This window comes from Arachis duranensis, chromosome 1 (assembly GCF_000817695.3).
Source record: "Arachis duranensis cultivar V14167 chromosome 1, aradu.V14167.gnm2.J7QH, whole genome shotgun sequence".
NCBI classification, from domain to species: Eukaryota; Viridiplantae; Streptophyta; class Magnoliopsida; order Fabales; family Fabaceae; genus Arachis; species Arachis duranensis.
Window position 1 is genome coordinate 33,247,873 of NC_029772.3, and position 11,489 is coordinate 33,259,361.

Below are 11,489 nucleotides of genomic sequence, written 5' to 3' on the forward strand. Positions count from 1 at the left end.
TAAACTTAAAATCATATTTGTTGTATAAAAGAGGCTCGATTTTAATAAAAAGGTAGAAATTTACTATAAATTAAGGGGGAAAAACAACCATTATAAACAGGTCACAAATAGGATACGTCTGAAATCCCAATTATTTTTCAGCCAAAGGACTCTCTGTATGGATGATAAAATCATACAAGTCAATAGCTCAAGAACCGAAAAGAAAAGGAAACCATGCACACCCTATCATTAGCTGAAATTCTTTAAAAAAAAAAAAAAAAAAAAAATCTTAAATTCTGTAAAAAAAAAAAAAAAAAAAAATGTAAAGCACAAAGACACTTCATATATCAATGGAATTTGCAACGTTGCGCACCATCGTGTTATTGAAGAGAATGTTGCTTAAAATCGCTTCATTAAAGAGGGGGGAGGTCATAGGAACGAACACCATGCCCTTTCAAGAGCAACCAAATGGAAAGGGAGAATTTTAAACTCTCACTTTCTTTCAGCTTTTTAGTGTTTTTTTTTTCCTATTAATATAAACCTTGTATTGTTGAAACCTTAATTTATCTAGCGTCAATCCAAACATAGCCTAAACTACATAATGCTCTATTCTCTTATTCTTATCTTCCATCAAATTCAAATAGGACCCTAAGATAAACCCCTTTTTTTTCATTAACCATCGATTGATATATCTTTAACAGATAAGGATAACACCAGCTGCTATGCTTTTGAAGAATTGACAACGGATATTAATCATTCTTCACCCAAAAAGAAAGAAACATTCTCAAATTTTCAATTGCATAATCCTGTTTTCACAACTCACAAGAGAAAGAAGTAAGAAGCTAAATTATTTAAGTAGAAATGGAAAATTGGTAAGGTTACCAGCATCGATAACAGCATCCCAATCGGTATTGCCATTTTTCTGAAACTGCTTCAAGTCCCACGTCCCTCCAACCCATCTGGGGTCTACAAAACCACTCACAACAGACTTCACTTCCTCAGCCACCGCACCACCAACGGACCCATTTGTCCCTACCGCCGCCGGTGGAGGAGGCTCCGGCACAGCCTGCTGCTCCGTCGGCGGCGGTAGTTCCACTGCAGTTCCAACCCCATTGTCAGAAGCAGCCTTCAAGGGAGAGAAGAGCAACAAAGGAGTGTTCTTGGGCCTGGGCCTGGGCCGGAGAGGGAGGAAGGCATTGAGAAGATGGGGTATGGAGTGTTGTGAGGAAGAAGAAGAAGAGGAAGAAGGTGTGGCTGTGAAGCGTGATGGAGGAGAAAAAGATGCCATGGTTGTGGACATGGCCTGCAATTGCATTGGTTGTGTTTGTGTAGGGTCACTATCTCTAAGTTGTTATAAACAATGGTGGATGCTCAAGTTGTTTGTCGTTTTCTTGGTTTTGGATCAACTCCCCCTCCAATGATCCAATCATGTGTTTCTCTTTAGCGTCTCTTGATTACAGTTGGTGGATGTTACAATACTCCCCTCATGTTTGGAGTTTTGAAACTCCTTTATATTATTAATATTGAAATGTGTAATGTGTATTTTGAAATTTTGTTTGGTTGGTGTATTTGATGAGACATAGACACAGAGACAGACATTAAAGACATGGACATAAAATATTTATGTATATGCATTGTGTTTGACAAAAATAAGAAACAAAATACATATATTTAAAAAAGACTGAATTACCCTTCATTCAACCATTACAATACACCTATTATCCCAAACAATGCATGCCATCACCATTAAATTTTTATTTTTTCTAATACTATCTTAAATTATCATTTAAATATTAAATATATAATTATTCTTGAAAAAAACAGAAAATTAAAGTTCAGAATTTATCAAAGATTAATCAAAATTTAAATAAATAAAAAAAATTACATGTACAAATTTTTTTTTGAAAAAAATAGAAAAATAAATTTAGTTGTAGAATCTAAAAGAGAAAGAGAAAAAAAAAAGATTTGGGAAGATAAGAAGACAAATTTTAAAAACTCAATAAGGGTAAAAGAGTAAAAAATTAGTGTCTCACAAGTTGTGTCTCATTGTCTTACCAAATTAGAGGTACACAAATTTAGTGTCTCCGTGTCCATCCGTGTCCTTCAAAAATCTGTGTCTCACCAAACCAAATAGCAGACATGTGTCACCGTGTACCACTGTATCTATGTCTCAGTAACCAAACGCTACCTTAGATATTTTATTAATAGAGCTTTTATTATATATTGAAAACTTCATCAAATAATTAATGTCAACAATATTTTTTTTAAAAATTAATATTTAAAAATTAACACTAACACTATTTAAAATCGTTAATTATAAATTAAAAAATTAATATACTCGTATTATTTTTAATACGATTATGTTTACAATACTCCCTAATAGTTTAGTAAATCAACTGTGTATAAAGTTTTTAATTATTTAATGAATCAATACTCTATATATTTTTATTTTTAAATTAGTTTTTTGCAGTTAAAATTTCCATTATTTTCTTTATATTTATTTTACCGCTTCTGCTTTAAATATTAAAATCCTTTATATTTATTTTACTCCATGGCTCTCTTTCTCAAATCTCACTTCTAACCAAATCTATCACTACTGTTCACTATCGTGACCGGTGTCTCGTTTAACGTTACATCTCCTTCATCATTTTTTATTATTCTATTTGGATATGTTTTTAAACTATCTTCAATTTTTGTCCCTATTTTAATTGGTCTGGTATTCTATTTTTGTTCCTATTTTAGTGTTTTAAATTAAAATTTAAAATTTTACTTTCTAACTCATTTAGTAATCTAATTCTAAAAGAACATCTTAATATTTAAACTTAATACTAAATAATATATTTGATTCTATTAATTAAATTTAAATTCATATTTTCGTGTTGTTTCTTTTATTTACCAAAGATAAAAAATTCAAATTCAAAGTTTTATTTTTTAATTTAATAAAACAACTTTAACTATTTAAAGAGTATTTTTATCATTTAAAATTATATGAAAGTACATTTTAGTCTTTTAATAGTACTTTCATATAATTTTAAATGATAAAAATACTTTTTAAATAGTTAAAGTTGTTTTATTAAATTAAAAAATAAAAATTTGAATTTGAATTTTTTTATCTTTGGTAAATAAAAGAAACAACACGAAAATGTGAATTTAAATTTAATTAATAGAATCAAACAACATGAAAATGTGAATTTAAATTTAATTAATAGAATCAAATATATTATTTAGTATTAAGTTTAAATATTAAGATGTTCTTTTAGAATTAGATTACTAAATGAGTTAGAAAGTAAAATTTTAAATTTTAATTTAAAACACTAAAATAGGAACAAAAATAGAATACCAGAACAATTAAAATAGGGACAAAATTGAAGATATTTTAAAAACATATCCGAATAGAATAATAAAAAATGATGAAGGAGATGTAACGTTAAACGAGACACTGGTCACGATAGTGAACGGTAGTGATAGATTTGGTTAGAAGTGAGATTTGAGAAAGAGAGCCATGGAGTAAAATAAATATAAAGGATTTTAATATTTAAAGCAGAAGCGGTAAAATAAATATAAAGAATACCAATATGACTGTATGAGTTTATGAAATTTTAAAACAAAATAAATCTTAAAAGATAAAAATAAAAAAATTGTTATGGAAACAATAATTTTTTTATTTTATTTCAATAAAAAAATTAACACTAATAAAACAATAATTAAAAAAATGTTGCTTAATAAGTAATAAGTAAAGATGGGAGATTAAATTATTAATTTATAAAAATAATTTATAAGCAACGTTTTTTTAATTTTTGTTTTATTAAGCAACGTATTCTATTAATATTTTATAATTATTTTATGATTCTTATTTAAAAATATAATTTTATGTTAGTGTTAATTTTTTAAATATTAATTTTTTAAAAAATATTGTTGACATTAATTATTTGACGAAATTTTCAATATATAATAAAAGCTCTATTAATAAAATATCTATTAGAAAATTGTGCCAACACACATTACAATATTGATAATATAAAGGAGTTTCAAAACTCCAAACATGAGGGGGGTATTGTAACATCCACCCACCATGTAAATAAGCCGAACTTTCGACTTTAACTAAGTTTAAACATCAAACCACACAAGTCAAGCTTGATTAGATGGATACTACTATTTTTATCCGTAACAGGAAAAATATAAATTTTTTAAAATTATCGTCTATTTTTGATAATAATACAAAAAAATTTATAAAATTAAATTATTTTTATAAAAAATTATAAATTAACAAAAAATTTTAATTAAGAAAATCAAAGACTCTGTAGATAAAATATCAAGTAATAAAATTTTTAGTTATTATTTTTATATAAAAAAGTCTAATTTTATGTTAATAATTAATTTTAATATTCATTATCTAAAATTTGAAACAATTTACCGTATATACTTTTATATTTAAATAGATGTTAAGTTTGTTACACAAATAAAAATAATTAATTTTTATACTTACTATTTAAAAATAATATTTTTTATGTATATAAAAATATAATTAGATATTAGCATAAAAATTATATTAATAATTATAAAATTAACTTAAAATTAATTTTTTTAAAATAATTGAATCTTGATTCTAACTTTTAATTATAACATTAGTATTTTTTTCAAATTATATGTAATAAATATTTAAAAAAATAAAAATATAGATTAGAAATAGGGTAAAAAACCTAAATAAACCAGGCTGGAAAAATATTTACCCAAATCAGCCAAAAACCAAAATTTTTTCAGCAATCAACCAATGACCATAATAATGTAATTCGAATCAACAAGATTCGAACCAAGATTGTAAGTAATTCGAAACAACTTGCTTCGAACTAGGTATAAATGGTGTTGCATGTAATTCGAATCAACTAGTATCGAATTAGAGAGGAGTAAATCGAAGTGACTTGATTCGAATTACTAGGGTAACGTGAGATTTGGGAGTTCGAATCATATTGATTCGAATTATTAGGGTATCATGAGTTTAGGGAGTTCGAATCATGTTGATTCGAATTATTCAATGTTGGTGACATGAGGTAATTCGAATTAAGTTGATTCGAATTACTAGTGAGTTGCCTATATAAGGAGTTCAAACCAAACTCATTCGAATCAGTTTTCCTTCCTCATACCCCACCAAATCCCAGAGAAAACGACCCAGAATCTATTCGGGCAAGAACTTGAGAGGCATATTGACGAGATGGGGGACGATCCAGGAAGGCTATATCGTTTGGATGGAGTAGCTCATATCGCCAGGGTGATCAACGACAAGATTAGTGGTTTTTGTTAGTGGTATATGTTTAGTGATTTTTGTTGTTAGAATATGTTAATGGTTTATTGAAGTTGTATTGCTAGTGGTTTATATAAGTGGTATTGCATGCGGTTTTGTATAGTGGTTTTCTATGTGGTTTTGTTGATGGTTTTGTTTATTGGTTTTTGTTTGTTAGTATATGTTAATGGTTTATTGAAGTGGTATTGCTAGTGGTTTATATAAGTGGTATTGCATGCGGTTTTGTATCGTGGGGTTCTATGCGGTTTTGTTGATGGTTTTGTTTAGTGATTTTTGTTGTTAGTATATGTTAATGGTTTATTGAAGTGGTATTGCTAGTGGTTTATATAAGTGGTATTGCATGCGGTTTTGTATAGTTATTTTCTATGCGATTTTTTTATGGTTTTATTTAGTGGTTTTTGTTGTTAGTTTATGTTAATGGTTTATTGAAGTGGTATTGCTAGTGCTTTATTAAAGTGGTGTTGCTAGTGGTTTATATAAGAGGTTTTGCATGCGGTTTTGTTGATGGTTTATGTTTGCGGTTTATTAGCTGTTTATGTCCTGGTTTGTATTTGTAACCGGTTTTTGAATCTGTTCTAATCATGTGGTCCGTGTATTGCGCAGCCCCGGCATTGCATATCGAGTATGCGGCGCCAGCAGGGAATGCGGCTCGATGAGCGGTACGTTCCGTACTTGCAGATGGCTGGATTATACCATCTTGCGAGACTGAACGACAGATGGTTCCGACTAGACGAGCCGCTTGTGAGTGCATTCGTCGAAAGGTGGCGTCCGGAGATGCACACTTTCCACATGCCTTTCGGAGAGTGTACCATCACACTTCAGGACGTGGCCTACCAGTTGGGTTTGCCAGTGGACGGACATTACGTCAGCGGTTGCCTTACGAAATTCCACGTATATATACAGGGTGGCCGGCTAGCTTGGCAGTGGTTCCAGGAGTTACTCGGTGTGTTACCTCCCCTGAGCCAAATTCAAAAGTTCGCTGTGAACTGCAGCTGGTTCTAGGAGACCTTTGGAGAGTACCCTGAGGGGGCTGATGAGGCGACAGTTAGGCGCTTTGCCCGTGTGCCTATATCATGATGTTGTTGGGCACGCAACTGTTTGCAGACAAGTCAGGCAATCGTATTCACATCAGATGGCTACCGTACGTGGCTAGGCTTGAGGAGATGGGTGGCTACAGTTGGGGGTCGGCGGCACTTGCATGGTTGTACTGATGTATATGCCGAGTGGCCAACAGACATGTCGTGAAATTAGCTGGGCCATTACAGTTACTTCAGTCTTGGATCTTTTGGCGGTTTTCTAGATTTTGGCCCGATGGGTATGATACGTTTAGCTGGCCCCTGGCATCCAGGTACGACTATGTCATTATATTATGTTTACTTATTCTATGAATTTAAGTTCTCGCCTGAAATTTTATACTAGTTCGTCACATTAATTTCTGACTTCGTATCTTAACGACCTTTGCAGGTGGTCAGGTTACAATCCTGGCGTTAGCGAGAAGGGACCTCGGGTGTAGATGACTCGGTTGAGGATCGACATGTTACAGGCTAGGGATGTAAGTATGCATAAGACATTTGCCCAGTCAACGTAAGTTTATTTATAGCTAAATTTCTCTTCTAATGTATTCGTGATTAAATTTTCAGTTTATATGGATGCCATATAGCACACCCGACGTCCTCCAGGTTGTCCATCCGGAGGTGTTAGAGCCTCGTCATACGGCCTTATGGCGTTCTGTGACGTCGCTGATATATTTCGCGGTGGTTGAGTGGCACCAGGTTGATAGGGTGTTACCTCAGTTTGGATGCGTACAGGCTTGTCCCCGTCTCGCCCTGAACATCGACTTCTTGATGTCGAAGGATGGTAGAGGGGGTGATCGTTGGTTCCCGCACCATCTGCAGCACTGGCATCTTCACTGGGAGACACGTGCGGATCACGCCCTTCGGTTTGATGTTGTTGCCGACCCGGGTCCTTCACATGACTTCTTAGATTGGTGGCGTCAGCACGGAAAGAGGGTCTTGTCACCAGAGATGTACTTGGGGGATCCTAGAGACATTCCTATTCCAGTGGAGGCGACACAGAGGGGTGTCAGTAGAGTTCCCGACATGGACCGAGTCAATGACGTACCTAATAGGCGGCGGATTGATAGGAGAGCTCGTGTTGGGACACGACGTAGCGACCGGGAGTGGAGGTGGCTGGACCAGGCTATAGAGGATGATGACCAGGCAGGTAGGGGTCGAGGTCGACGACGAGGTCGTGGGGGCAGACAGAGAGGGCCTGCAGACCACTACGTTGGAGGTGATCCTCGTGACGATGCCGTTCCAGGAGGGGTTGCTCAGGGGGTTGTTATACCCGATGCTGGCGGAGCTGGTGGACAGTTGTATGGGTCTGGTATGGGAGATCCTTCGGCACCTGTTGACACTGGAATAGGAGAGGGGCCATTCGGAGATTACTTTGTCAGTGTCCCCGGTCACGACCAGACGCTTCAGGAGAGTACACCTTGGGTGAATCCGGGTACCATGTTTTCAGACTTTCTTGCTAGTGATACTCTTGATGCGGACTACGGTGGGGAGCATTTCCTACATGAGATCACTGCCATCATGTAGGAGGATGAGGCTGGTCGTCGAGGGGGGTCAGACGACGGGGTCACGGGCACATTTAGATGTAGATCTGAATGAGCCTCCATCCGTACCTCATACTGAGCATTTTGCCCTGGGCGGTACACCACCATCAGCAGTTTCTGCTGGGTCACACTCAGTTGCCAGGCCTTCTTCATCCCGGCCGTTACATGTCCATCCTACCAGAGTTACACAGCCACCCCAGGATGAGGAGGAGGATGACGTAGAGGATGAGGAGCCGCTGATCCGGAGAGGTCACAGGACATGGGTTCCTCGCCGTTGCTTCACGGGATCGCACCTTTTTAGATGATTTGTTTAGTGTGTAATTTGTTACTTAATTATCGGTGTCGAGTGCTACAAACTTATCTTTATATATTTCCATTATCACTGTTGTATCGTATGGTCATTTACTTTATTAGATGAAGTCTGTATGTTTATTAGTGGTTAGATTGTATCAGTTACTATGAGAACTATGTTACTGTGCTTATTTATGTTAGTTCCGTTACTTACCTTGCAAAATCCAATTTAATGTTTATACTACGTACTTTATCATGGAATATTAAATTTTTTAGTAGATCACAGTCGTTATAAACAACAGACATACAACGCATTTGCAACTACAACATTTTTTCCCTTACAAAACGAAAACTCCAAACATAGGACAATAATAAATCAAAAAACACAAAACCAACCCTACCCATCTATGACTGTCCTCCCTGGCTACCTCCGACCTGTGGACAGTTTCGACGAGTGTGTCCGGGTTGCCGACATAACCCGCATCTCTTAGGCCGGTTTGGATCTGCCTCGTCCATGTTCGTCCGTATCCGAGTAGACCTGGGATGACCCTCCCTTGCACGCCTCTTGTTTGGGTCCGGTATTACCGTCAGCCCATCATATGGTGGCCAGAAACCCTCTGGGATTGGAGGTCTGAATCCCATCTGATAAACACTGAAAACGTTACTGAGTCGATAAACAGGGTGGACGTAGGAGTGCCAAGTGACTCGTGAGAAGGCACAGCATGCCAGTGCGTGCGGACAAGGGAAATGAAGTTCTTGGAAGTATCCGCAATCACATGTCTGAGATCCGAGTGAGACCCTGTAGCTACCAAGGGAGAAAGAACCAGTAGGAGTGGTCTCTACGACCGTGTACTCCAAGTTGTCCCTGTCATACAAAGTAACTGTGAAGCACCTTGCCGTCTTCAAGTTGGCCTCGATACATTTAACAAGGTGTTGACTGAATTGTTGTCCGGTACCCAGCTGGGCCTGCACCTCTCTCCCCTTGCGTACAAAATGTTCGGCCAACCGACCATACGTTGCTTTCACCAAGGAGCATACAGGAAGGTTCCTCACACCCTTGAGGAATGAATTCACACACTCAGATATATTCGTCGTCATGTGACCGAATCTCCGGCCCTCATCGCAATACTGTGTCCACAATGAATACTCAATCCGGTTTGCCCAATCACACATCGCCGGATCCTCAGAGCGAAGAATATCAAACCAGTAATGAAACTCGACCCCTATTTTAGCATAGGCAGCATTCATGAGAAGCCTCCTTGCGTCTTTACCCTTGAAGGTGAGGGCAAAATTTGCTGCTACGTGATGAATGCAGAAAGCTCGGTATGCCGTTATGCCTATCAGAGATAACGAGCAGACCCGGCTGTGGTGTAACGTGCTGACGGAGGTGGGAGAGAAAGATTGACCAAGACTCAGCATTCTCACCCTCAACTAGTGCAAATGCAACAGGGAGTATGTTGGAGTTCCCGTCCTGTGCAATCGCAACAAGCAGAGTACCCCCATACTTGCCATATAGATGGGTCCCATTAATACTAACCAACGGCTTGTAATGACGAAATGCCTCGATACACGGTGGAAAAGTCCAGAACAGTCTGTGAAAGTATGCCTTAGATTCGTCCAGCTGTCCCCCAACTCGAACAGGGCTAGTCCGAAGAACTGCAATAGAACCAGGCATCATCACCTGCACTCCTAACACCCACCTTGGGAGCTCGTTATAAGACTCATCCCAGTCACCATAAATGAGCACAACAGCCTTCTGCTTTGCCATCCAGACCCTCTTGTAGGTCGGCCTGAACCCATAGTGCGAGGCAGTCGCATTTAGGAGCATCTTGATGCTAACCGATGCATCAGCTCTAACCATTGACATAATGAATGGCGATATCATCGTCACTATCATCAGCAATCATATCCGGATCGACATCATCGTCCTCTACATCATCAAACAATTCATCTCCAGCTCCAGCCGGTGCAGCACAGTGTACAGAGGTAAGTACAAGTTTCGCTGTTCCAACCTCGTTGCCAACACTGCCGTTGAGATCAACAGCGAACGAAGGGGAGGCGACAGGCGGGGCGGGTGGCTCGTACGCAGGGACTGCGAAAGATGCAAAGGTAGGACTTGAGCTAGAACCAGCAACCGTCGCTAAAGTGTTGGTATTCCAGTTTGAACCCCCCGAGCTGGACACCACATCAACCAGCTTTGCCAACAGCTCCGGTGTCCGCACTTCGGGAAACTGCCGGCGACAAAGAAACATGACCTGCAAGTCCTCATCACTCCCGATTGTGAAGCAATCATACTTCACGGTATCTTGGAGCACCGTGATTGGAATGCGATAGAAAAACTTCTTAACCTGTTTAACACCTTCTAGACCAAGTTTCTGCAATACAGACCTAGCAAGGTCATCATAGCTCGTCGTAAAACTCATGATAATACAGAGAGGATCCTTATCGATGAACTTGACACCTGACCGAGTTTTCCTCTTAATCGATCCTCTGTGGTGGACCAACACTATAAAACTATCCTCACCAGCCATATGACTCCTCAATATTGAGAGCAACTCACGTTCATCACATATATATACAGGTCTGGAACACACTAATTCGAAACAACCTAATTCGAATCAACATGATTTGAACTACATTGAGACTCGTTTCCCTACTAATTCGAATTGAGTCAATTCGATTTACCCCTCCAAAATTCGAATATACTTGATTCGAATTACATGCAATTCCTTTCAAAGGTAATTTGAATCAAGTTGTTTCAAATTACTTGCTTTTGCAGTTTGAATCATGTTGATTCGAATTATACATGTTTGTTCGTTGGTGGATTGCTGAAAAATTTTTTGTTTTGGTTGATTTGGGTAATAAAATTCTCCCATTGGTTTATTTAGGTTTTTTACCCTTAGAAATATATGTGGTAAAAATTTAAAACTAAATAAAAAACTAAAAGAATATGTATATAATAATAATTTTTTATTTGAATTATATTATTTTGTTCATTTTGTTTTTTATATAACAGAAAAGTAGAAAAAATAGAGAATGAGAGAAAAGAGAGAGAAAGATAAAGCCGAAGAATGAAACTAAGAGTTTGTTAATTTTGAAAGAAAAATTTTATTTTAATTGTAATAAAAAAATATCGGATGATATATTTTGATTTGTCAAATTACTAATATAAAATATAAATTATATATAGAGTGAAAATAGTAGAGAGAAATAAAAAAATGGAGAGAGGTAGATGAGAGAATTTAGGAAGAGAATTTATTAATTTTAAAGAAAAATATTTTCTTTCAATTTTAATAAGAGAGT

At 36.7% G+C, this 11,489-nt stretch overlaps 3 protein-coding genes across 3 annotated transcripts in view; all 3 read right to left on the reverse strand.

Annotated features, from left to right (window-relative positions):
- The window catches only part of LOC107484480 (light-harvesting complex-like protein 3 isotype 2, chloroplastic), a 2,288-nt gene extending 973 nt beyond the window's left edge, over positions 1-1,315 (reverse strand). The window contains exon 1 of the mRNA XM_016105047.3: positions 862-1,315. Coding sequence (XP_015960533.1) covers positions 862-1,294 — 433 coding nt within the window. The 5' untranslated portion in view covers positions 1,295-1,315. The remainder of the gene's footprint in view (positions 1-861) is intronic.
- A 7,276-nt stretch (positions 1,316-8,591) lies between these two features.
- On the reverse strand, positions 8,592-9,954 carry LOC107484673 (uncharacterized). Its single transcript, XM_016105224.1, has 2 exons — positions 9,612-9,954; positions 8,592-9,523 (listed from the first exon to the last, which is right to left on the reverse strand). Exons 1-2 carry the CDS (start codon positions 9,952-9,954, stop codon positions 8,592-8,594), a joined length of 1,275 nt encoding a protein of 424 aa, XP_015960710.1.
- An 85-nt stretch (positions 9,955-10,039) lies between these two features.
- Positions 10,040-10,717, reverse strand: LOC107484666 (uncharacterized). Its single transcript, XM_016105219.1, has one exon. It carries the CDS (start codon positions 10,715-10,717, stop codon positions 10,040-10,042), a length of 678 nt encoding a protein of 225 aa, XP_015960705.1.
- Between the last annotated feature and the right edge of the window lie 772 nt (positions 10,718-11,489).